General features: G+C 42.0%; 5 protein-coding genes across 5 annotated transcripts; 2 read left to right on the top strand and 3 right to left on the bottom strand.

The window, feature by feature from the left end:
• Positions 1–527: 527 nt before the first annotated feature.
• LOC128454709 (excitatory amino acid transporter 1) lies at positions 528–4,142 on the top strand. The gene is made up of 11 exons (XM_053438191.1): positions 528–694; positions 875–1,064; positions 1,286–1,423; positions 1,598–1,805; positions 1,883–1,925; positions 2,008–2,062; positions 2,460–2,634; positions 2,742–2,975; positions 3,257–3,451; positions 3,636–3,770; positions 3,992–4,142. Exons 2-11 carry the CDS (start codon positions 887–889, stop codon positions 4,140–4,142), a joined length of 1,512 nt encoding a protein of 503 aa, XP_053294166.1. The 5' UTR covers positions 528–694; positions 875–886.
• Positions 4,143–4,701: 559 nt separating this feature from the next.
• admp (anti-dorsalizing morphogenic protein) lies at positions 4,702–6,744 on the bottom strand. Its single transcript, XM_053438192.1, has 5 exons — positions 6,450–6,744; positions 6,218–6,354; positions 6,005–6,121; positions 5,726–5,915; positions 4,702–5,126 (listed from the first exon to the last, which is right to left on the bottom strand). Exons 1-5 carry the CDS (start codon positions 6,742–6,744, stop codon positions 4,702–4,704), a joined length of 1,164 nt encoding a protein of 387 aa, XP_053294167.1.
• A 1,686-nt stretch (positions 6,745–8,430) lies between these two features.
• Positions 8,431–13,582, bottom strand: pnhd (pinhead). Its single transcript, XM_053438425.1, has 7 exons — positions 13,379–13,582; positions 12,738–12,833; positions 11,977–12,122; positions 11,391–11,667; positions 10,319–10,500; positions 9,335–9,393; positions 8,431–8,754 (listed from the first exon to the last, which is right to left on the bottom strand). Exons 1-7 carry the CDS (start codon positions 13,428–13,430, stop codon positions 8,604–8,606), a joined length of 963 nt encoding a protein of 320 aa, XP_053294400.1. The 5' UTR covers positions 13,431–13,582; the 3' UTR covers positions 8,431–8,603.
• A 1,996-nt stretch (positions 13,583–15,578) lies between these two features.
• On the top strand, positions 15,579–18,541 carry LOC128454510 (serine/threonine-protein kinase NIM1-like). The gene is made up of 5 exons (XM_053437923.1): positions 15,579–15,701; positions 16,366–16,468; positions 16,604–16,879; positions 17,260–17,528; positions 17,752–18,541. The coding sequence occupies exons 1-5, from the start codon at positions 15,579–15,581 to the stop codon at positions 18,505–18,507; spliced, it is 1,527 nt and encodes a 508-aa protein (XP_053293898.1). The 3' UTR covers positions 18,508–18,541.
• Positions 18,542–21,907: 3,366 nt separating this feature from the next.
• ccl25a (chemokine (C-C motif) ligand 25a) lies at positions 21,908–24,379 on the bottom strand. The gene is made up of 5 exons (XM_053437542.1): positions 24,304–24,379; positions 23,682–23,767; positions 23,287–23,395; positions 22,793–22,907; positions 21,908–22,524 (listed from the first exon to the last, which is right to left on the bottom strand). The coding sequence occupies exons 2-5, from the start codon at positions 23,743–23,745 to the stop codon at positions 22,495–22,497; spliced, it is 318 nt and encodes a 105-aa protein (XP_053293517.1). The 5' UTR covers positions 23,746–23,767; positions 24,304–24,379; the 3' UTR covers positions 21,908–22,494.
• Positions 24,380–25,230: the final 851 nt, after the last annotated feature.

The following is a 25,230-nucleotide window of genomic DNA, read 5'->3' as shown; positions in this document are numbered from 1 at the left end:
CGAAACAAAACAACGTCACTCTGTCGTTCCCCCAGAACCCGGGACATCTGCTTGAACTCTGTGTGATGTCGAATGAGGCTAAGGGAGTTATGCTTTAATATAAAAAGTCAGAAATGAGAACAAGTAAAAGATTCATGATTAACACCAAGCAGCAACGGTTATTAAAGTCATTTGTGTAAAGGTCTTATATCTGGCCCAAACTGCTCCTGCCCACACCCTCCTTTCATTATTGTTTAGAGTTCAGTCAGACACACAGACCAGCTAAAATTTAAAATCCCAACAGTATTGGGTACCAGTACGCGTTGTAACCCCTTGGAGAGACGATCCAGCCCGACCAGCCTATCTACAGACCCTCCTCCTCGCTGTAGTCCAGGGAGCAGGCACTGTGGGAGGGCGGGCCTGTCATGGGGGCATGAGTCCTGAACCATCCCTTAGTAATGCTGCTATAGGTCTAGACAGCTGGGGGAACTCCCATCATGCACTGAGCATTAATTTCAGATGGTTCATATTTTCTCTGATATCTAATATCCAGAGAAACATTTAGTGATCGCTGAGTCAAAATTGTGAGGAAAGACAAATAGACTAACAGCCTCTGGGATAGGAGGAGCAGAACATAGTTACAATACTGGTTTTAAACTTAGACTAAAGCAAGTGGCGAGAGGGAAATATCAGGAAGTTTACAGCTCTTCCAAAGGTTTGAATCGATTTCTTTTACTGGATTTAAGCGAATGAAAACTACCTTCTACTTCTACTATCTTCTTCCATTAGATTTTGTAAATGTTCTCCTTTTCTAACATGTATACCTCACTGGATAACTGTTGTATTCTTTTGTAAAAGCAGGTGAAGACTCCTCTTTCTCTCTTTTGGTCCTCAGTCTGTGAGCGAGATGCCTCTCTGCTGTAAGCCGAGCAGCGAGGACACTCTAGTTGACCGAGACAGGGACACATGTCCTGAGGACTCTGAGCCCTGGAGTTTGACTTCACTGTCTCTCTGGAAATGTAACGTTAAAGGTTTTGTCCGGAGAAATGCTTTTCTCCTGCTCACTGTGGCTGCCATTGTCCTGGGTAAGTCCGTGTGCTGATTATTTCTCAGTTGAAGTTCTACATAATTCTCCTTGTTAAGTTTCTTTTAATCTCAGTGTTGAATGAATATTGTATTTTCATTTAGGTATAGACCAGGGGGAGAATGAACAGATATCATCACTTGTTTATATTCACTGTATATAACTGAAGTGGACGTTTCATAGCCTGACATGTTGAACACTGCTCCTTTCACCCTCTTCAAGGTCTCGGCCTGGGTTATGCTCTACGCGCGGCTAACATGACGGACCTGCAAATCTACTACTTCCTGCTTCCTGGAGACCTGCTGCTGAGAATGCTGCAGATGATGTTGCTTCCTTTCGTCCTCTCCAGTCTGATCACAGGTTAGAGCCCAACATTGGACCAAAAGTTCAGCATCTCTCTTTCTCTCAATATTAGAAATACGCTCATTATTTTCCTATGGTTTTCTACATATTTGAACCTTACATATTGAACTATCACATTGTTATAATTCTAGCTGCAGTTGCAAGGTTGTTTTACTTGTCTTTTTGTTTCAGCCATGTCGTCAGTGGACAAGACGTCCTTGGGGAAAATGGGGCTCTATGCTTTTTTTTATTACACGACGACCACCTTCCTGGCTGTGTTCACTGGACTCGTCCTAGTGGTTCTAATCCAGCCAGGGAAATACCCCACGCCCAACTCAGTGTCCCCTGGTGGTACATCGGGCACCATGCAGACAGTGGATGCCTTTCTGGATCTGATCAGGTGGGCGTGAAAAAGCTTTGTCTAATATCTAATCCTTGTTAATCTTTGTTGTTTTTTACCCTTGTTCTGGTTTGCAGAGATGTGTTTCCTCCCAATCTGGTGGAGGCTTGGTTCAGAAAGGTGAGGTGATGCTGGTGTGGTTTTTCTCCTGCTCCTTTTTCTTTTGTCGTCACTAATGAGGATTTTCTTGTCTTTTATTCAGTATAAAACAATTTATTCTGAAAAGGAAACTCTCGATGTCAACATGACTGTAAAAAGTAAGATCCATAAAAACCATTCCCTTTGTTACTTTCTTTTTAAGTTAAACCTTTTGTTTTAAAGAGGACATATAATGAAAATTCCCCTTTTGTAGTGCTTCTACATGTTAATTTGGGTATCTGGCATGTCTACCGTCAAAAAAACTCTGGAAAAAAACAACTCCCGCAATTTGCTGTGGTTCCTCTATGTCAGAAACGATACGCAAAACAGGTCACTGAGGAGGGCTGTTTTAGACAGGGTAAAAAGGTGCTATTTTGAATTGTCCTTGTGGTATTTTGTCCAAACTATGTTATAGACATTTCATTAAGACCCTAACTGTAGTAAAATGGGCATATGATGGTTCCTTTAAGTGGTTATTATCATGACGTGTATAAACATTACTTGATTTGATTTTAGATAACACAACACCGATGCCAGGCACCATCAAGGGGGTCAACATTGTGGGCTTAAGGCTCTTCTGCGTCGCCATTGGCCTCGTCCTGGCCAAAATGGAGGATGAGGCGAAACCTCTGAAGGACTTCTTCGTGTGCCTCAGTAAAGCCATCATGCATCTGATGGGTGTCTTCATCTGGTGAGTAAAATCTGAGGATACGTTATCAAGCTGCCTCTACAGTCGCCCTCTACAGGCATTTCTCGTCACTACATCAGATGTTCTGCATCTCACCTGGTCTTCTGCAGGTATTCCCCGGTAGGAATCTTCTTCCTGGTTGCAGGACAGATTTTGAAGATGAAGGACGCCGGCGTTTTTGGACAACAGATTGGCATGTATACTCTCACTGTGACCACTGGCCTGGTCATCCACAGCTTTATCACCCTGCCGCTCATCTATTTCATTTTTACACGCAAAAATCCCTTCACATTCATGGCCGGTCTCATGGAGGCTCTCACCGCCGCCTTTGGGACTTCATCCAGGTGAGATGCACTTCCAGGATTAACAGCTCTATGTTATTACCAGAGAAAGATATAAAGATAAAGATGGACGTCTATCTGAAAGTGAAGCCCAATTGTCTTAGAGGCTATAACTACAACTCGTGTTTGTCCAAGTTTAATTTGGTGCTCTAAAAATGGATTGAAAATTAGTTTTATCTGATTTGAATCAAGATAAGAGGCTGCTGAATTTTGAAAAATGATTCGATCACCATTAAAGTTGTATTGTTCTGTATATTATATAATTGTTTATTTTTTCCCACCAGTTCTGTGACGCTACCCATCAGCATCAAGTGTCTGGAGAATAATCTGAGATTGGACAAGCGGGTGACGCGCTTCATAGTGCCTATAGGGGCCATCTTGACCATGGATGGATCAGCCCTCTATGAGGCCGTCGCTGTCATATTCCTAGCGCAGGTTTACAATATGAAACTTATTCTTGGTCAAATCTTCATCGTCAGGTATGATCACATTTTTACTTCAAATAACAGAAACTGTCATTATAAATGAAAATGTAATTTAAACAACTATTCAATAATTCATATGAATTAATTCAGTATTTGTGTGTTAACTTCTCCATGTTCCTTCCATGTTGTTTTATTCACATGTATATTGGTATATTTGCTCTTATTCATGTAATTCCAGTATCATTGCGACAGTAGCAGCCATCGGTGGCTCAGGAATCCCACAGAGCGGCATAGTATCTATGGCTATGGTGCTGTCATCAACTGGCCTGCCCCTTGAAGGCATCTCCTATATCATCACAGTCGACTGGATGCTGTGAGTGTGTGTGTCTGTCTGTGCACGTGTGATCAGGACATGACGTGAAAACCTCACTACACACATTGAGTCTGAACAATACACGGCCAGTGTTGTATTATATACATTATAGATATAGTTACATAGTCTTTTTCGGGGGGTTTACACATTTACTGAAACACATATGTCTTCCTACTCTAACGAGTTTCTAACATGGAACCTTCCTGTGTGACTGTGGACAGGGATCGTTTGAGGACGACCACCAACGTGCTGGGCGACTGTTACGGTGTGGGAGTCGTGCAACACCTCTCCAGACATGAGCTGCAGGCTCCTGCAGAGGAGTGCTTGGCAGAGGCAGAGGCAGAGGCAGAGGCAGAGAAACCCTTTGACTGACCAACGGTTAAACTCGCTTCATGTTCTTCCTGCTACAAATATACGCTTTTTGATTTAGGCACAAATAATGCTATCTGTAATCTGAAATGTTTAAACAAAATTTGACTAAATGTCTTGTTTAGAAAGAAAAAAAGGCTGCAAATTAGTGTTCATTGTTTGATGGAACACACACATATCAGTATATTAAATTAACTATTGCTTGTGATCATACAAACTGCACAGAGTGTACCATGGTGTTCAGGAAGTAATTGTGTCGCTTGGTTTGTCACGAGGAATAAATACACATCGTATTCTTTTTCTTTGCACCATTTATTCTGAATCATTCACACCAGAGAACATAAAATATACACATTTACATCTTTCACAGGATGTCACTTCCATCACTGCCATATATTATAATTTATGGATATTTACATATATTACAAAGTCACATGTGGGACAGAGCACATCACTCATTGGGATCAGCTGAGTTTTAAAGGGCAGTAGTTCTCAACGTCCCCTAACTTGAATTACATTGTGTTTTCTAAGAATACATGTGCTGTCGTTAGACCGGTGGATGTCAGTGGCAGCCACAGCTGCCCGCCACCATGTCGTTGTACTGTTTCAGCACCACGTTCTCTTCATCGTCGAAGTAGAGCAGGTTGATGGAGAAGAGCTTGTCTGGCACGCAGCACGGCGTATCGATGCCCTTCATCAGCTTCAGGGCGTTGATGATGGACTGGACGGTGGCGTGGTTGGTTGGCCTCATGTTCTGGCCCAGGGGGAACTGGCAGGAGCCTTTGCAGTGGTAGGCGTTGTAACCCCTGGGAGAGACGATCCAGCCCGACCAGCCGATCTCCTCGAAGTCCACGTAGAGCGGTTGGCGTTTGCAGGACGTGGACAGACCCTCCTCCTCGCTGTAGTCCAGGGAGCGGGCGCTGCGGGAGGGTGGGCCTGTCATGGGGGCGTGGGGCAGGCTGGGGGTGACTGGGGTGTCATTTGAATCTTGTGGAGGAAAGGAAAACTTTGTGTTAGACATCACGTTTAGGTTCTGTACGTGCAAAGTTAAGTTATAAAGAGTACGTTTAATGTCAAGCTTAATTTTTTTAATGTTCACACGCATGGAAGATGTTCATCCCTCTATATCACAGAGTTATAACTTAACCTTGAGAAACGTAATTGAAACAAATCCGAGTGGGCTTACTTGTTATAAGTTCTACAATAAACCAAATGACACACATACTGCTCGTATTCAAGTAATTTGAATCTAAAATAATTTCTAAAACATATATATATTTATTAAGAATACGACAGAGTAAATTGTTTCTAAACTTTGAAAGAAGGAGACTTAGTGCCGAAATAAGTAATTGTCCGGTTTAAAATGCACAAAGGTTTGTTTGCATTGTTGATGTAGACTCAGAAATTACCTTAGATCAATTAAGATTAGATCAGAATGAGGGGGGGGGGGGGGGGGGGGGGGGCGGTGGGGGCCAGAACTCCATCTGGGATTCAAATTCTTCTCTACACCCCTGCTCATCAGCAGTAAGACCACAGAAATGCCCGAGCTGTTTATTTTTTTTACCAAACTGACCAAAGAAACTCACCTGCATTCTCAAGAGTAGCGGAGCGCCGTCCATCATCGGTGAACAGAACCAGCATGGGCTGCTTGCTCTGGTGGTGGCTGCGTCCTGAAGCGAAGCGGATCAGTTTCATGTCCACCTGGCTTCCTCCCAGGGTCTGGACCACAATATGGAGGCCCAGGTTGCTGCTTTCATCCCCCATCCAGGAGCGGACCTTCAGGAGGAAGAGCACGTCGGTCAGTTCAAATCCAAAATATTCTTCACACGGGTTCAGTGTTTGCACAGAAGAGGCTATATACTTACAGCTTGTGTGATGGTGAAAACCTCCCAACCAGTGGAGTGGACTGGGATGAGTCGAGAGGACAGCAGCTTCCTCCCCTGTGTGTTGTTGCTTTTGTCAAGCAGCTGATAAACACTGACCTGGAGGAAACACAATGAAAGGAGCCAAACATTAGACACATCCCGGAGAGAGAAGCATCACTGGTTGTTCTTTAGTGATCTCTTCATGTCACATACTTGGCAGAAGTGGTGTCTGTTGAAGGTGACTGACGCCTGAGGTCGCAGCTTGAACAGATGCAGCTCTGCAGTCAGAATCTTCTCTGTGCTCGCCACCGTGGACAAATTGAACCTGAACTCCACCTGCTCACTTCGCACTGAAAAGGAAAAGGACATCGTTAGAAACCAAACACCCTCCCATCACGTCTCATCTTCTGCAGGAGCCCGTTGAAAAGGGCATGTTAGATCTTACATTTGTCAAAGAAGCTGCGCACAGTATTCCCCTCCAGCAGGTAAGGGTCCTTGGTGACACCGTCCACGTCGGCCACGGTGTTGTACAGGTCGAGCATGTACTGAGGTGCCTGCTTGTGTCCATGGATAGCGGGAGGGTCCTCCATCCCAAAAACCTCCAGGAGCCTCTTGATGGCGGCCGAACGAACCTCCTCGGACTCATCCTCGGCGGTGAAGTGATTCTCCAGGTAGCTGAGTGAAGGCCGTGCGGCCACCGTGCACGCCAGGGCGGCGAAGCTGAGCGCGAACATGAGCATCTCTGCGGCGTGAGTGGGTCGGTGGCGCACCGGTGTCCTGGAACATCCAGCCAGTAACTTGGAGTTGGAGTGACTGCGGGATCTTGGAGGCTCCACTTTTTATATCAAATGCCCGGGTTCGCTCACCAGTTCCCCGGAGGCCTCGGTAAACAGCAGTAAAGATGCTATTTGGTCGCAAATGTAAATCACCAATCAGCGAATGTAAAGGGAAACTAATGGCAGCGTTAACAAGGTGTGACCCCCACTGTAGATTCCATTCAAGCCCATTGTCCCACCGTCTGGCAATAAAGGCTCAAATAAACTAAGTCCAGCCTTTGGCACAGACCAGTGAGACCAGTGCGTGTGTCGTTGTGGAATATATATATATATATATTTATCTGATATGCAACTTTAAACTGTAAATAATATGAAGAGACTGAACATAGAGCTGATCTCCTGAGGAAGTGCGGGCACCGTGGGAGGTTAACTGCTCCTAAATGATTCCATTAATTTAGAATAATAGGCGCAGTGTTTTAGGTCGAACCTATTACTTCGACAAAGAGCCTGGTGTCACTGGCTACACGTCGAGAGATTTACATAACTGCTTATTCACTTACAGCTGGATAATTACCACAATTTCTAAGTTGTATTTTCTTTTTCTTTTTTTTTGCAAGAAATCCAAATGGAGCGACCTCCTCCGTGGCACAAACTGGCGTGGTGCGTAAAATCGCTTCACTCGTGTTCCCTTTCTCCCTGTAACAGACGAATCTCTTTATAACATTTACATCAATTGATATTTTTCATTCTGAATATAGTTTACTGTGTGAAATCCCCCCAAAATATTTCCATAGATTATGGTTTCACACGGGAAAGTTGGAATCTGCTCGAGCGTTTATCCATCATATCCATTTAGACACAAAACTATCTTATCCATGTTAGATGGTTTAATATGTTAACACTGATTTAAAAAGTACATTTCTGGAGGCTGCTCTTTGGACTGGGTTTAACTCTATCCGGTTAATTCTAGTTCAGTTCCCAACGAGGAGAAATGCGCACTGGGCCATTTGGTCCCTTTGAACTTTACGCACAATGACGCACGAGCAGAAGACAAATTGAGACCGAGAAGAAAAGTGTTCCCCCCCACTGTAATAAACATTTAGGAGATCAAAGTTTTCTTTTCCGACGCGGCACCTTACAAACAAGCCATAAAACGTCTCTTGAGATGAAACAGACTGTGACCGTCACAGAAAAGTGTTGTTTCACACTTTGATATCAAAATAAGGAGCCAATAGCCACGTGCACGTGTGTTGTTTCAAAGGCACGTTTGAGAAGTTGTTTCGTGTGCTCATCTCTTCTTCAAAGCTTCATTCTAAACATTTAACCCCAATACCTATTCAAATCGATTTCAGATTTCACTGATCTTTGTCACTGAAGTCTCAGACACTCAGTTCGGCCTGTATCTCATTGCAGTGTAGACTAACTTTTTTCACTGCTCTCAAACAATAACTATATAGTATGTGCTTTTAATCATCTTGTGTATCAAATCAAAGTTGGGCCACCTCACTATTTGTTTTACTGTAAAATATCATCTATTTTCCTGGTGATGTGATCTGCCCTGTTAAGAACATGTGATTTAGTTCATTGGCAGTTTGGATCAAATGTTTTTTCCACAGTGGTACAAGGACAATTCATTATAATGATGTGGTATTCAATTTATTTACAAAATTATCATTTTTTTCATATATTACATATAATACAATAATACTTTAGAGTGGAAAAGTCTAAAAAGAATGTCTCAGTATATGGTTTGGTCTCTGGGAGTCAGACTTCAGGAGGCCCCTGCAGGTCTTTGTTGTTTTTCCCACTAGGAGGCGCAGTGTTCAGGTTTGGCAAAGGCAGGACGTGATGGAGAGGACTGTGCGGATCACTCCATGCTGGTTGAGGAAGCTGTGGCTCTCATAGCTCTCAGGGACGCAGGAGCTGGACTGTCCATCAGCCCATAGGTGGCAGTTCCCAGGATCAGATGGACTCCTAGAGAGGAAAATATAAAAAAAAAATACATTAAAATCACGTTCACCGTATTAAACGACCTCTGTATGTGCTGTGTGTCCCATGACATTGTTTTTTTTTCCCTTGGAAATTCCTAATAAATAATTAAACTACAGTTTCTAATAGTCAGTGTTATTACTAGAACGTAACACACGGACAAAGTTGTGTATATTATGACTTCTCTTTATCTCTTCTGTGAATTAGCAGAAATGTGTTGAGACAGAAATTAATACAGTTCAAATTCTTTCTGTTCTCATTTGTGCAAAATTTCCCCAAATCAGGCCAATAAATCCACGACTTATGAAGTAAATCTGGAAAGTGGAACTCTTTATCTAACCTGACAGCGCTGTTGTAAGAAGTCTGCCACGATCTACGATGCTGAAAGTTTAAAAGAAGCTTCGGCTGTAGGAATCCACCAGAAAGGCCAACATGCAGAGCACAGGAGGCAAAGGCAATTGTCATGGGAGTGGCAGAGGAGGTGTGTGTGTGTGTCTGTGTGTGTGTGTGTTTGTCTGTGTGTGTATGTGTGTGTGTGTCTCCACCAGCTGGAGTTCATACTTACCTGAGAAGGCATCGGTTTCCTGTAGTGCAGCCTCCCAAGCATCTGCCCACATCTATTTCCTGTGGAGAATTAGCAACACAGAGAGAGGGCAATGAGCTCACAGCTGGTCACAAATATTGACCCAGTTGAGCCGGGGGGCCAGCTGCTGTTTATCATGTTAACTGCCTGGATTCGACACCTGCAGGGGCCATTTGTGTTTGCACTCCGCTCGCACCTCTGGGGCTGCAACACAGCAGATGACCAACAGCAGGGAGAGGGAGGAGGAAGTCAGTTTCAAATCCTCTCCATCGAACCCCTTCATTTATCAGAAAATGTCCCAAATAAGGCCAGATTCTTTTGTGGCTTTAAGAATGTTACACATCTGGTTTGTAGTGGTTTTCTTAAAGAGTTTGTTGAATGGGATGTTATGGATCTAAATCCTAATTTCCTTAGGATAGCTTTCTCCCAGAAAACAGAATGTGGAGCTTGTATTCTTTACCATGTGATCAAGCGTCTTCTTTATTATGTTTTTTAGACCCTAATGAGGTAAAAAGTGCTTTTTTCAAAATAAATTTGCACTTGGAGGAGATTTGGCCTATGAAGTCTATTTTCTCTTCTCCTTGTTCCTTGGAAGTTGGTGAAGTGGAAGAAATTCCTCCTCTGTCTCTGATTCAAAATGAGACCTGCCAGTCGGACTTGTGTATTGCTGCAGGTTGTGCATGAATAAGCAAAACATCCTGAAGTCTGTGACGTGCGGTGCCAGCCAGCAGCCAGCGGATTAGCCTGATTAAGTGCCGTCTCCCACACATGTGTGTGATGAATGAAGATACTTCATTACTGTCTGGCACCAGACTCCATCCCCGTTTCCTCTCAGCTTTTTACAAAAGAGTGTGAAAGCAGCATCAGAAATGAATCGACCGGCTGGTGTGAAGTATGCCGAGCTAATCAAAGAAGAAACGAGCTCTGGAGGATGGAAATAATGAGAGTTTGTGTTTCGGTGCTTACTTTTAGCCTCTCTTCTTGGACCCCATCTGCGTGAAGGACGATTTCATAGTAATACTCCACGTACGGGACCCGGTAGCAGCTTTCCTTCAGCTCGCAGGCCACCACCGTCTGGATGAGATCCACTTTGTTGGGGGTTTCCACCAGAGCGGAGTCAAACTTGGTGGGGACACAGGAGAATCCCTCTGTGAGTGATCGTTAAGGGAAATGTTAGATTCATATGGAGGAAGAAAAGTTCTGTTTTATAATCTGAGATTCAAACAAACAGATAAATCCACAGCAGCTCTGCCACGAGACGTTCAATGAGAGAGAAGTTTCTTAATGTGTGTTTTTCTGATGCTGTTAAATGTTGTTTACATCAGTGACTGTGATCTTTATTCTTTCAGATTTAAACCAAATCCTTCAATCATGTATGTAGCTCCTTTTTGTTTCTTGCCCATAACATAATACCTTAAGCTTGAACTCTATCAGTACAGTGAACATCAATAAATCCTACTTCAGTCACCACATCAGTAAAAAGGCCTTAAATTAGGGCCTAAATTGTAGCTTATACAACTTAACCTTTTTATATCTTTCACTCAAAGCACAAACATAATGAAGGCATTAACCAGATATTGATATTATTCCCTGTTGCAATGCTAACATGTCATAATATGAAATAAAATACAAGGCAGTGAATAAATTACTTGACTCAAAATGTATTTATATATACTCAAAGTTGATTTAAGGGACGTAAAAACAAGTTTAAGTGTAAGAAACATAAAGTTAACACATATTGTGAAACTTCACTATCATATTATCAGTTTATAGAGATCATGTATATCAATCATTACGTGGCTTTTATTTCTGTGTTTGGTTGAAAGTTAAAATATCTAAATGAACAATTCTGCACGTGACCTGCTGTTTGTTCAGCACCACTTTCTGTTGTGATTGTTGCAAACACACACACACACACACACACACACACATGCACAAACACACACACGTAAACACACACACACACACACGCACAAACACAGACACGTGCACACACAAAGACACACGCACACAAACACACACACACACACACACACACCTGGGAAGCCCTTGGAGCTGGAGCATCCTCCCACGTCGATGACGGTCTCGTACGGGGTCTCGGAGAAGTAGGTCTTCAGCGCCGGGACTCGGATGCACTGACTCAGCTTGATGTCGCACTGACACTCCTGCACCACCTCCACCGCCCGGGGCCCCTCCAGCAGCAGCAGCCGCTCCACACGCATCCCGGTGGGCGCACACAGCTGCTCGGCCCCGCAGGAAGGCCGCTGGGTCTGCGGCTCCGAGCTCTCCGCAGCTCCGGCTCCTCGGCTCCTCAGCTTCAGGGAGGTGAAGGGAAAGTTGTTTTAATTGTTCCGGGTCACACATGTCTCAACATGTCTAAGTAATCAGAAGCATTTAGTGGTTCAAATCCCATTATGTGATATCTACACCCAAATCCCCTCACATGTTTTTATTGATCATGCAAAATGATATTTATTCCTTCTATATAAAGTTGATATATAAATCCAAACTTTAAAAGATTAGATGTTTTACATTGACTTCCTTAATATCAAATCCGCCTTATCAGACAACCACACAAGTCACAGTGACGCCCCCGTGTGGCGAGGTTGGGAACTGCCACTTACTTTCTTGCTCCTGAGGAATTCCAGCATGGAGGAATATTTGGAATAATCCTGCTGCCCAGCTTCATGTGAGGAGTCTCTGGACGAGGCTGCTACACAGTGAGACCTGCACAGCCCCACATCCACACTCACAGGGCTCCCAGAGATATCTGATGGGAGAGATGGAGAAAAATGATCAGTCAGACAGATAGATACATAGATAGATACATAGATAGATAGATAGATAGATAGATAGATAGATAGATAGATAGATAGATAGATAGATAGATAGATAGATAGATAGATAGATAGATAGATAGATAGAAAATAGATAGATAGATAGATAGATACATACATACATAGAAACATAGATACATAGATACATAGATAGATACATAGATACATAGATAGATAGATAGATAGATAGATAGATACATAGATAGATAGATAGATAGATAGATAGATACATGATAGATAGATAGATAGATAGATAGATAGATAGATAGATAGATAGATAGATAGATAGATAGATAGATAGAAAATAGATAGATAGATAGATAGATACATACATACATAGAAACATAGATACATAGATACATAGATAGATAGATAGATAGAAAATAGATAGATACATAGATGCAGAGGTTTGTGCTATTAGCTATTGAACAATCACAAAAATGAAAAACGAGAAGACGTCATTTTTTAAATTTGTATATAAAGTAGAGACGAAAGTGTAAAAGAGTAAAAAATTAATAAACAATCCCTGAAGGGTTGTGGAGCGTTACCTTGTCCTAAGTACACAAAGTGGCTCTGTCTCTTGCAGCACATTCTCTGCGTGAACAGGTTTCGGGGATCGATGTGTTTGCCCAACACCCCAGTCACTGGAAAACACACCATAAACACACATTAGTACCATCAGTGACGTCACATGGTATCATGTTGAATGATGGGGGGGGACACACACATATGCATGCAATCGATGTTAAAATGAAGTTAAACACAAAATGCAACTGTGCAGGATTTACTTTCTTCAGGGTTGTTTGTTAATGGAAAACATTGAATATTGGAATATGTCTTACAAAAGGAAAAATGTATTTAGAGATTATTGCGTAACTATGTTGAAAACAAGTGTTCTATTCATTTATCCATGAGGAAAGTATGAGTTAAGAAATAATACTGAAGTGTTTTATATGCATGTGTGTCTCAGAGTGGTAATTTGACCTCCCTGGTGCAGTAGTCCCAAGTGAACTAAACACACACACACACACACATCCCACAGCATCACATCCTCTCCACACGTTTAATCACATAACAAGGGATTAGCAAGTACATTTGAGCAGACACGGTGTTAATCCAGTGAGTGAATAGCTGCCTCGATAAAGTCACAGCAGCAGCAGCAGAGTAGAGCAAAGCAAACAGTACTTACAGGTCATGTGGAGGCCGCACAGGAGGAGAAACAACGACCAGGGTACGTCCATGGCTTTAGTCCCAAGCTGCTCCTCGGCTGCCAGATCCTGAGTGTCCCTCGGCTCAGCGGTGCCTCTGATATTTATGTGGGATCGAGCTTCAGCCCCAAATGTCACCCCAAAAAGCCAGGTCTCAGAGTGGTGTGGAGTCAAAAAGAGAAGTGAGAGCTAATCAAATTTCCATGCTGAAGGGCCGTGTGTTCTTACAGGCAGGGGCCACTTCAAAGGGAGTCTGCACAGCTCCTCTTGTTTCTGCCGCGACGGGACCTCAGAGTGTGTCAACCGGGCCCGAGCTCAGCCTAATGAAGGGCTTAAGTAGCCTCGAGCCATTAAAGTGTCGCTCATTCAAAGCATTAATCATCTTTTATCTCAGGGGGAAGGTGTTTAGCACCTCCGACTTAAAACAAAACCCGGCCAAAACACATAAACAGGATCAGCGTGGGGGCCCCTTGAGGCCTCCCCTTCAGAAAGCTCCAGCACCTTTGTGTTTATTCAACATGACACCAAATGGCCAGACCTCTCAGAGCTGCCCTTCAACCCTCTGCTGCTGCTCATTCCCTCCAGGGAGAAACATAGAGACAGAAAACAAGATCACCCGGTATTAAAACAGCTTCCAAACACGTAGGCCACTCCAAGTCTATGATATCTAAAACAGAAACTAAGAAAACAATATGCTGGCAAAAATGAGAAGAATAACTCTTAGTGCTTTCTCATTTTTAAATCTAAAGAATAAACTCTAAATACTCTCTTTTGCTTCCTTTTCATTATAAACCACTTTCTGCTCTAATCACAGAAGAGATGTTTATAATGTCGGCCTTTTACTGATCCTCCTCTCGTGCCTTAATAAGGTGTTAGTCCTTCTTTGAAGTGTTGATGTGATCCCCTCATTTTCTGTGGGATCAGTGGATCATCGTTCAGAGAGCCGTCAGCACTCAGACACCTTGATTAGGGAGATGCCTGCAGCGGTTTCCATTGTTGAGTCCTTTCACTCAGCTACAACAAATCTTACTGAAACTCCATCATAATCCTGGTCAAACCCACATTCACTCATACTTGATTTAATTATGGAGATCCCATGATATGTTGTCAATAGAGTCAAAACTCAATAAAGTTGATCAAAAGTAGTTATTTTAAATCCTCGGTTTTGGGGCCTTAAAGGGTCACAAGTGTTATGAAGTGATAATAAGAATAAACTGTGGACTCTTTATGTCCATATCCAGTTGTAATTCAGAGGTCATCAGGGGTCGCAGGTTATCAAGATGGGGAATAGATTAACCAAAGTTTCTCACAGTTTTTCACATTTTTTTTATTAATTTTAGCCAAAGATGTATGTGTGTTCTCTGTTTTTATTTGGTAAGCTAGGTTTCAGTATTTTTGTGTGTCCTTGCTTGTATTTATATTTAAAACATTTGTGTGGAGCTTTCGTGTGTCACATGATCTTCCTCCGCAGATAAAGTTTAATGGTGTTAAAGATTCTTACAAATCCCCTACTCTCTGAGCACTTATGCCTAAACTGGATTAAACGCTGACATTTAAAGTTCAATTCTTGAAATGCCATTTTTAATCCAACAGAAAGCACCAGAGCTTGTGAACTGTTCTGTTCAAGGACAATAATAAACTGTCAGTCCCCACAATGTTGATTTTTATTGAAACTATAGGAATTCACAATATACAGAGGCACCACCTTGTCAATTTGAATACTTTGAATACTAATGAGCATCAGTGTATTGATTTTAAAGTTGATGTAAAGCCTTAAGGACAGAGGATGTCACACCCTGTTAAAGCCCTATGAGATGAATTTTAATTTGTGAATACGGGCTATACAAATAAAATTTGATTGATTGATTTATCTACTAATTTCTCTATATGTATTGATTTTAAAGTGTGTTTTCTACCTGCAAAGGGGTTTAACACCAATTCAAAACAGGCCTGGTATAAATGTTATGACTTCTCAAATGCATTTGTAATCTCTTCCTCATTCGTTAGTCGTCTTCATCACAGATAGTGAACTGCACATTGACTTCCTGTTTCCAGATGAGTCTCCTTTCATCTTGCATATTTTTCTATTCAGCCTCTTTTCTCCTTTGACTTTCCTTCAGCAGTGCACGTGCTCAGATAGTCACTGTGGTTCTGATTGGATTACGATGACTCATCTGCAGCATGAAGCTTATGCACGATGACTGCATCACTATCCCTGTGTCCAGGCTGTGGACAGAGGTGGACAGGAGCGATGGGGGTAGTTCATCAGTACCTGGACGTTCTGGCCTTGTGTCTCTGTCTGGTGTCAGTTTCCGGGTCCGGGTCACTGTATTACTGTGTCTTCCAGTCCGAGGGGCCATGACTTCAGACATGTGTTCTCTCCTTTACGGTTCCGGTTGAGTTCATGAATGTTGAATTGCTGTTTTTTGGTTTGGATTTGGTGAAAAATGACAAAATAGTTGAATTTCTATATGTTATCAGTGCATCCTTCATCAATACGTTGCATTAACATCAAGCAGTTGAACTAGGTCGCCTGGTATCACGACCGTCCTTCAGTCCACTGACCCCTAGTACGGTTTATAAGCAGCACATATAATCCCATCAGTGTCCTGTTCCAGCACCTGTATCAGCCTCCATGTTCCAGTCTGGGGGTTAAAGAAGCCTCTGTAAAGCTCGTCTATTGTCTGTGTGTGTGGGTGGAGTCCGACACTGTGGGATAACAGGCCAGTAGGTCTGGATTATACATCAGGAGACAATGGTGCAGCACAAGGAAAAGAGCTGTCGTGGAAAAAAAAGAAAAGACCACCGGTGGTAGAGCAGCTTCTGAACCAGAGCAACTTTATTGGAGCAAGTTCTCTGATGCATGCAGATGCTTTGGCACTCAAACTATGAATCTTACATTGTTTGTTTTCTGTAGTTTTTGGTTCATGGACATTTGTTTTTTCGGTTTTCCTATTTTTGGTTTTAGAACATCTCCAAACCCTCAGACTCTGCAGGAATAATGTATTTGCAGAACAGGAATAACGCCATCAACACAGAGAGGAGCAGGAAGAACCTAAAAGGGAAAACATGTGAGTACAGACGCATCCCTACATTTAAATTGTAGGATCTTATAATTTCTGCATACACTTTCATTCCATCCAATATAATGATGTAAATACATATTTCAAAATCGTTTCTGTTGCATCCCATCATCTCCACCTCAGGGACTCACTTGAAGAAGCCTCCACCTCAGGAGGGGATCCTCACCCTGTTGCCCACGAAGGGGGACAACAGGCTGGAGGCAAAGGAGAAGGTGGAGGAGGAGCAGCAGGCGACGCAGCGCACGGCTTTTGGGAAGGCCTTCTACGACCTGACCCATTCGGAGAGGGTGATGAACGACCTGACGTTTGGACGGCGGGTGGGGCTTTACGAGCTGAGAGGGCAGATCGGCTGTGGCAACTTCTCCGAGGTCAGACTGGGAATACATGACCTGACTAGAGGTGAGATGCTGAATGTTCTTCACTCCGGTTTCTACAGCTCCAGTGATCAAACATGAGACTGCGGCTAAATGATTGTTTTTGGTCACAGGGTCAAATATCAGTGGATTTTACTAAAACTGCTTATGTCTCTATTTGGGGACTATTTGTTTTGTTTTTGAAATGTGGCCTTTAGTGTCTCGAAAGATGCTATACAAAGTGGCTCAGGGGGGAAAGTGGGTCATCCTCTAACCAGAAGGACGTTAGATCGATGCCAGTCTGCAGAAGTGTCCTCGGGCAAATTACAAAACAATTACAATAAATCTGTCAAAGTGATGAAAAGGCTGCGCTCACGTGCCACAGAGTGAAATGTGTTTGTTCCCGGTCCTGTCTCCGTCTCACAGAGCGAGTGGCAGTTAAAGTCCTGGATAAGGTTCGTCTGGACAGGCGCTCACAGACGCTCTTTGCCTCTGAAATCTCCTGCATGGAGAAGCTGGCCCACCCCAACATAGTGCGGCTGTATGAGGTGGTGGAGACCTTCAGGAGGCTCCACCTGGTGATGGAGTACGCCAGCGGAGGAGAGCTGTTCTCACGCATCAGCACCAGGGGGCGCCTGTCTGATCTGGAGGGCAAGCTGGTGTTTTCCCAGGTCCTGTCTGCTGTCAAACATATGGTCAGTGAACAGTAGCTTTTAGGTGAACAATGATATCAGTGTATTCTTGCATGAAAATGAAAGACAGAGGGGCCGTTATTAACAATATCATACAAAAAAAAGTCAAATAAAGTTTCATGTGACTTTCGTTGCTGGAAAGTTTCTCAACTTTCCAATTCCCCTGCAAGAAAACTGAATTTAACAATCTCAAACATTCCCCCCTTTTTTATTTCTCTTTTTCCAGCACGACAGTAATATTGTGCACCGGGACCTGAAGGCAGAGAATGTTTTCTACACCAACACTTGTTGCATTAAAGTGGGCGACTTTGGTTTCAGTGCGTTCTGCTGCCCCAGCGACGTCCTCCACACGTTCTGTGGCTCTCCACCTTACGCCGCCCCCGAGCTCTTCAAGGGGAGGGGTTATATAGGTCGCTATGTGGATATGTGGGCGCTGGGTATCTTGCTTTACTTCATGATGACCGCCACCATGCCATTCAAAGCTACAAACACCAGGAGACTGAAATCTTGTATCCTGCAGGGCTCTTACGCCATCCCCTCCTACGTACCTGAATCCTGCCAGGAGGTCATCAAGGGCCTCCTGAGGCCGGTGCCTGTTGATCGCCTCACGATGGCACAGATCGTGTCCAGGGATTGGATGAGAGGCGTGGAGTACCCCCAGGCGTTTCCCTCCTATAGCTCTACACCCTCACATCTGGCCGAGCCCACCCGCATCCTCAGCCCCGACGAACTACATGTGAAGGCAGCGCTGGAGGATCTCGGCATCACCAGGGCTCACCTCCTCAACAGCAGCGTGGACCTGAGGAGCCCCGTGTGCGGCACCTACCGGATTATACTGCATCGCATTCAGAAGAGGAGATGTGTGGAGGCCGTGGGACACAACCAGCCGTGCATGAGGGAATCTCAGAACAGACTCCGATGGAGAGTGGACTCGGACGGACCATTGAATGAACACCACTCTGTTGTCTGTGTCATCATGTAGCTCTTTGGACCACGTGCTTCTTTGACTTCTTCCAAAGAGTTTGATGTGACAGTTTGTGAGGAGAGGTGTGGAGCTGGAGCCAGGAGGCCAAGCTGATTGGTCCAAAGGTTAAACTTATATCTGCTAGTGCCTCGCTTGGTATCCGACGATAGATTTAAGTTTTTTATTATCGTATACTTGATAACTGTGCAAACATCATTATCAGAGCAATCATTATATGGCAATAGGCAAACATATATTACAGTGGCAATCATTAATGTAATATAAATATAGATATACAAATACAGCTGTATAGATTTGGTGAAAATGTGAACAGCAGCACACATACATTTATTTTTTAAGGTGGACCTGTCGATTTCACTTCCTCGTCTTGCCTTCACATGATATGACACCACTGTAGATGTTACACAAAAAGATACACAAACTCCTTATTTAACACACGTTCATGATACGGTTTTTTTAGTCTTACTCTTGGAAACAGGGAGCAAAACAACCGTACTGGATACTGAATGAATCCTTTAGCAGATTTCATCAGTTTCTTGGTGAAGTTAAAAGGACAGAACATGGTTTCACTTTTGATTCTGGCTGTGAGGAGGTGTCGCTGCTCTCACGCTGATTCACTGTGAATGAAAGTTCAGCCCGATGACACATTCTGTGTCAACGTCCAACAAGTTGTGAGTTCATTTGAAACAACCGAGTATGAAAGGAAACTCAAAGCCCTCGAGGCTCAGGTTCTCAGGAATGTGGAAATAAAAACCACAAGTTTCTTTGTTACATTTTTTGAAATGATAAAGGATCAGGGAAATGTCAATCAGGTCAAAGATCAACAACAATGCTTCTGAATAGGGTTCTGACATTTTCAATACTATTGGTCCAGACTTTGTAGATGAATCCGTGGTAAAAGGTTTGATCATTTTTTCCACTCATCCATAACTAGTGAATGCAATTCTTAATGATTAATGAATTCTCATAAATGCTAAACATCTATGAATATTTATAGAAGATACAGTTAACAAAAAAACAAATTAGCAGGGGCAACATATTTTTTTGTTTCTTCTAGTTGTAACGTTTTTATAAATAATTAAGTAGAATACATTTAATTTAGCTCCTTCTTTTAAAGCAAAGACATGAAAAAAATCTGTCCCAGAATTTTCTTACTGACAATCTCTTTAAATTGGGATGTGGAGTTTACATAACAAATTTGGTCTTTGTGATTAAAAAATAATGTATTTTATTATATTTTATATAGAGTCATTATAATTTGATTAAATGTAAATACCTATGTTTATATGCATTATTAATAGTTTATATTTATTAATATTGTATATTTATACAACTCAGGAGATGTCTTTAAAAGTACATGCATTTAACAGATGTCTGCAAAATTACATGAATATATATATATATATATACTTTGCGTATGAGCTAAAGTAGCAGCTATGACATGATGACAGAGAAATGATAATAAACGTAATGTGATTTCACTTTGTGATGTGCTGTGATTTATGGCAGCTTTCCCTTTTTTATTGCCCTTTCTAGACTCATAGGAGTCAAGATGACAGGTCAGTCTTTGGATTTATGTTCACTCTAATTTCCAAAGCTTTTTTTCGCCATTAAGGTGAAAGAGATGAAACAATAGGAAACAAGTCTGTGCCGTGACTTCTATTGGTTTTATTTCACTTTTTAAAGCCTGCTGGGACATGTAACAGCCTCACTTTCTCTTCGTCTGATTTATACGTGTTCAAACATCCCATTCCCTGTAATTCATCACATTTGTTGCAGCCTAAAGTGATTTTCCCATATATTGTTTTCCCGTCTCATACTTTCCTTTCACGTTTTTTTCTCCTCTTTATGAAAGACTGCCCAGATTTCTGCTTATGATGCCAATCAGCCATTTCTTTCTTTCTCTCCATGCATTCGAGCGTTGACGTGTTGTTTTGATAAACACAAGAAGAAACTGGGTCTCAGCTCATATAGCTTTCCCAAGCTGCAGCCAGATTCCCGGAGGTGGTGAGTCTACTAGTCAAACTGTTTGATGTATATGAAGTGTATACCAGAAATGTCAGTAAAATGATTATATATCGCCTTTGCCTAGGCAGCATAAAACAAATACTTAAAAAACACAACTTAAAAAATTTAAACTCTTACCTCGTACTCATGTGCAGGTCCAGATCTGGTGAGTTGTGTTAATACCTGTCTGATAAATAGACATCGATACATGAACGTGCAGGATTGTATGATAGCAAATTGCAAGATGAAGCCTCTGCATGGCCCCAATGGGTGGAAATCATCAATGTGCACATATACAAACAGTGTGTTGCTCACAGAGAGATTGTATCAGCTGCATGTCCCTGCAGTTCTTCTGAATGCTCTTGGAGAGGACAGGGTAACGCTCATGTTGGCTGTAAATCAACACACCAGAAGTCTTCACATGTGCTACCTGTTGTCTCTCTGCAGAGGTTGGAATCATTTTACTGAGTTAATGAGCTGTAGCCTACAACCCCTGCAAAGCAAAACAACTGCAATGGCCACACGTCTGATAAGATTTAAAGTGGGACACACACTCAAATAACAACTATGAGAAATATGCACCCGTTCATTTTTGAGATCCATTGCCTCTGTCCAGGGTCACAGTGCGAGATGCCACCAGACATCAAGCAGGACAACAAAAGACATTTTAAATACTAATGCAAACCACAATGTCAGAGTATGACATTTATAATTTCCTGAGATCACAGAATCTGGAGAAGCTCAAACTCAAGAATAGGAGATTCAAACGTGTGACACTGTGCCAAGAAAACTTGTACTGATATGTGAAAAGTGGTGCATGTGTGATTTTAACACTTTCTTCTAAATGATAGAATTGTGTTATGTCGCAGTGATCAGCAGAAAAGCAGTGGGTTTCTTGAGGTGAGTGTATTTACATATCTGTTATTTGTATTGTGTTGTATTTAAAGTGTCACTTGGACACATCTCTCAGTGTAATCACGTTTAACAATGACAGTGTTCAATTTTGATAGTATCAGGTGATGTATGAGATAAATAAAGCTGGTAGATGGTTTGTCTTTGTGCTTTTCCAGTCCTGAAAACGACTCTAAGCTCTGTTCACATGCACATTAATACAGTGCAGCTATGTGCAGCAATTCCTCCATCACACAACAGCACGTGGAGCGAAGGTGTAAGGCATCGAACCACCGACTTTCTGGTTTGCGGACGACCTGTTTTTGTTTGAGGCCCCATGAAGACAGAGTGAATTCAGTGGTGCTTCTTAAAAGCTTCTTACACAATATGATTATAGGAAACTTACAATCCAAACTCTGAATATTCTAAAGTGTACAATAAAGTGTAGAAATTAATTCAAATAACACAAATAACATAAAGACATGAAAATACTTTGAGCTTGTTTAGTGTAATAAATGCTTTTATTTGAACACACACTGCAAAATACAACAAAACCTGAATACAAAATATATGAAAATATAGACATTTAGGAATGAAGACAGGAGCTTCTCTTTTATTATGACACACTTTGCAGAAACTATTTAAGCAATTAGTGTTTTCATACACACACATATTTGATAGAAGCACGGGTACGTCACACAAGAAATATTTTATTAATTACCAGTGTTTAGATTCCATCACCATTTGTGTGATTAAGCAGCTTATTGAAAATCGGATGTCTTAAAAGGCGAGAACAGGCTCTCACTGAAGCAGCTGTTGAATGCATCTATGTATTTGAAAGCATCATCTGGAGACCACTCAGTCACATCCGCCGTTCAACCCCCGGAGAACAAAGTTTTTTTTATTCACACAAGCTTTTGCCCCTCGTCCTTCTGGAGAGTGAAACTAAAGATATGATGCTCCAGGATTTGGCAGAGCTCCTCAGCTGCCTGCCAGTCAGATGCCATAAAACCACCACTGTTGCTCAATGTTAAGATTTTGCCAGAGGGGGCGGAGGGACACACGCGGGGCAGCAGGCCGACGCCCTCAGCCTCTGTTCTTCTGCAGTCGATAGGGCTGTGAAGGGTAAACACATCCAAAGTTCATTTTAAAATTAAATATCACATGTGGGGGTCGATCTGCACAAATCCCTTTCTTCTATTTGAAGGTTAAGTCTCAGAATAAGAGAACAAATCTGTCAGTGCAGTCAAAGTATTTCAAAGTACTTTCTAGTGGAGCAACTAACTGTAATCTAACTTTAAAAAACAGATCTCAATACAAAGATTCACACTGAAAATAAGAAGATCCTAATGGAGTGCTACAACTATCGTCACTGTAAACTCACCCGTCTCCCGGGTCTTTTAGCATTTCTTCCCCTTTGGTCGATCTTATCCATCAGAGTCTGGACCCATGGATCTTTGGGGTTGGTGCAAAACACACGCCCCCTCTTCATGATGAAGCTACACAATCATTGAAACAGACACAACAAGTCAAATTAGAAACAAGAAGAATCACAAAAAGGCTGGAAAATCTTTTTAAACATATTTTTATTGAACTTGAAGAAGAATATACACAAATGTGATTAATAGGAATCAGCGACGGAATCAAGGACGCAAAATATCTACACACCTCATACGTCCTCATATAACTAACATGCTCACACATACTCGCACATGCATCCACCCATACATTCTATACAGACACACACACTTAGTCATAAAAGTAAGTGTCAGGAGATCATGGAGCTGGTAACAGACAAACTCTGGAATGCCTAACATTTTTTCTATATGTCCTAAAGTTGTGTGAGCTGCACACTCTTGGAGGTGCATGTGTACTCACATCACAGCCGGGATGTTGCAGCCGCCGTCCTGCTCCTGCACTCTGTAACCCACTGCATGTCTCTGGCTTATGCTTTTCACATACCTCAGACAGCAGTCTTCATAGGACACTGAGGGATCAGAAATCCCCAGGTCAGGAGTCTGGTACAATCCAGTTCCACGTAATCACAGTATAATATGTATTATACGACATAGATAAAGTACATGAGTCGATTGATCAAAAGGCCGTTTGCACAATCAGGAAGAGCTGAAGGTGCAATAAAGAGAAGTGAGGGCACATCAACCCACGCAGGTACAACAAAATCTCACTGGTCCTACATTTTATTAGTCTGTTTGTCCACAGCTCTCTATTGCTTCCTGTCAATGTGACCCCACTGTCCGTCCACAGCCTCTTACCTTGTGCCAGCGTGAGACAGACACAGGACAGTCCCAGCAGGAGGATCATCACGTAGAACCGCATGGTGCCGTCGGTAGCTTCAGCTCTGAGAGGAAGAGAATTATAATATTTACTTTATGGCTCCTGCCACTCCTCTTGAGCCCACATCTAAAACAATGAACCTTGAACTTTGTGTCAACTTCAATCTGTTTAATCTCGCTGTCCTTTCACTTCTGAATATTTCTTAACCCTACTTCAGCCAGGATTTTACTGAACAATTCATAAACACATTTGTATTTTTCACGTCCATTGTGTGCAAATGTTCCCTGTATTTAGATTTGTTTAAGTCACTCAGTTAAAAAAAAATACTTTAGATTTAACAAAGGTCAAATGTTGCATATTTAGATTGTGATAAAGTGCATTAAATTGTGCTTTTATCAGTATGTAAACAAATACAGAAGAAATAAATGAAGTCAAAAGAAAATAAACATATTTTACAAAAGTTCTCGATACAAATAAAACAGAAAATAAAATTAGCAGACCTATATTCCATAATTATTACAAATATTAATATCGTTGAGCGACGTCCTGATTAGTTCAGATTTCTTTCTCGCTTCATGTCATAGCTTCACATTCACTCACCTCTATCGCTCCAGGTGTCGTCTGCAGCGCTCTCCTCTTGCATCTATCAACTTGTGCAGGCGAGGCGCTCTTATGTGGCTCTGAGCCGGATATCATATTTCCATAAATTACCTCACCTTTGCACCTCAGCTCATTTTTCATTTTCCCCTTTTTCTCCCCCCCTCCCCCCCGGAGCTCATGACAGACTGTTGAAGACTTTGATGTGTTGCTGAATACATATATTACAATTTTACCAAGTATACCTATACGTTTAAATAGTGGATTCATAAAAGCAGAGCTGGACATGTTTATGATTTAATTAAATGAATCAAACATTAACAGATTCATTTTTGGGCATGAAAGTGAACATTTGTATAATTATACATTTTTTACCATGACATTAACTCCTGTGTTGCCTCAGGTCGTTGTAATTGGAGCCCGGCCTGTTAACCACTCACAGGGGTTGAAAGTAACCTCACACAGGAATATTCCGCCTCACATAAAGCCTATTGAATAAAGTTGTTAAGTGCACTCTGTCTTACGCAACATGTTCTCAAACCTCATCCAAGAAGTTGTGCTTGTCCAGTCCTCGCTCCTGAAAACAGCTTTGAACAAAAAGGGGGATGGGATAACAGACAATTTTCCTTTTGTGAAAAGATGTACCTGTTAAATCTGATCCTGCAGAACTCATTGGCTTTGTACACTGTACTTCTAAAAGCTTTTGAAAAGACAGTGAACAAATTTCCTATAAAAACAACATTATTAAAAGTGAATTCCTGGGTTGTTGTTGTTGTTGTTTGTATCCAACCAAAAGGATAAATAATGACTGGTAATACAATAACATGTGATATTAGCTTCTATAATGTTAAAAACATAAATATTTCTATTTTGAATTTTCGATGAGTTCTCAGCTGACATCCTACCTCTGTCTTTATTTCTTCGACACAA

Source organism: Pleuronectes platessa, chromosome 13 (assembly GCF_947347685.1).
Source record: "Pleuronectes platessa chromosome 13, fPlePla1.1, whole genome shotgun sequence".
NCBI classification, from domain to species: Eukaryota; Metazoa; Chordata; class Actinopteri; order Pleuronectiformes; family Pleuronectidae; genus Pleuronectes; species Pleuronectes platessa.
This window is presented reverse-complemented; position numbering and strand designations above follow the sequence as displayed.

Excerpts from the sequence above, each read along its gene's own strand:
- LOC128454709 (XM_053438191.1), top strand. The coding sequence starts at position 887 with ATGCCTCTCTGCTGTAAGCCGAGCAGCGAGGACACTCTAGTTGACCGA. Across the intron at positions 1,424-1,597 it reads CCTCTCCAGTCTGATCACAG|CCATGTCGTCAGTGGACAAG; the intron begins GTTAGAGCCCAA and ends TTTTTGTTTCAG. Across the intron at positions 3,452-3,635 it reads GGTCAAATCTTCATCGTCAG|TATCATTGCGACAGTAGCAG; the intron begins GTATGATCACAT and ends ATGTAATTCCAG.
- admp (XM_053438192.1), bottom strand. The coding sequence starts at position 6,744 with ATGCTCATGTTCGCGCTCAGCTTCGCCGCCCTGGCGTGCACGGTGGCC. Across the intron at positions 5,916-6,004 it reads TTTTCACCATCACACAAGCT|GTCCGCTCCTGGATGGGGGA; the intron begins GTAAGTATATAG and ends TTCCTCCTGAAG. Across the intron at positions 5,127-5,725 it reads CGCTACTCTTGAGAATGCAG|ATTCAAATGACACCCCAGTC; the intron begins GTGAGTTTCTTT and ends TTCCTCCACAAG.
- pnhd (XM_053438425.1), bottom strand. The coding sequence starts at position 13,430 with ATGGACGTACCCTGGTCGTTGTTTCTCCTCCTGTGCGGCCTCCACATG. Across the intron at positions 12,123-12,737 it reads CTTTGTGTACTTAGGACAAG|ATATCTCTGGGAGCCCTGTG; the intron begins GTAACGCTCCAC and ends CTCTCCCATCAG. Across the intron at positions 10,501-11,390 it reads CAGCTCCAAGGGCTTCCCAG|AGGGATTCTCCTGTGTCCCC; the intron begins GTGTGTGTGTGT and ends GATCACTCACAG.
- LOC128454510 (XM_053437923.1), top strand. The coding sequence starts at position 15,579 with ATGAAGCTTATGCACGATGACTGCATCACTATCCCTGTGTCCAGGCTG. Across the intron at positions 15,702-16,365 it reads GCCTTGTGTCTCTGTCTGGT|AACATCTCCAAACCCTCAGA; the intron begins GTCAGTTTCCGG and ends TTTTGGTTTTAG. Across the intron at positions 17,529-17,751 it reads TGTCTGCTGTCAAACATATG|CACGACAGTAATATTGTGCA; the intron begins GTCAGTGAACAG and ends CTCTTTTTCCAG.
- ccl25a (XM_053437542.1), bottom strand. The coding sequence starts at position 23,745 with ATGCGGTTCTACGTGATGATCCTCCTGCTGGGACTGTCCTGTGTCTGT. Across the intron at positions 22,908-23,286 it reads TGCAACATCCCGGCTGTGAT|CTTCATCATGAAGAGGGGGC; the intron begins GTGAGTACACAT and ends ATGATTGTGTAG. Across the intron at positions 22,525-22,792 it reads CTAAAAGACCCGGGAGACGG|CCCTATCGACTGCAGAAGAA; the intron begins GTGAGTTTACAG and ends TACCCTTCACAG.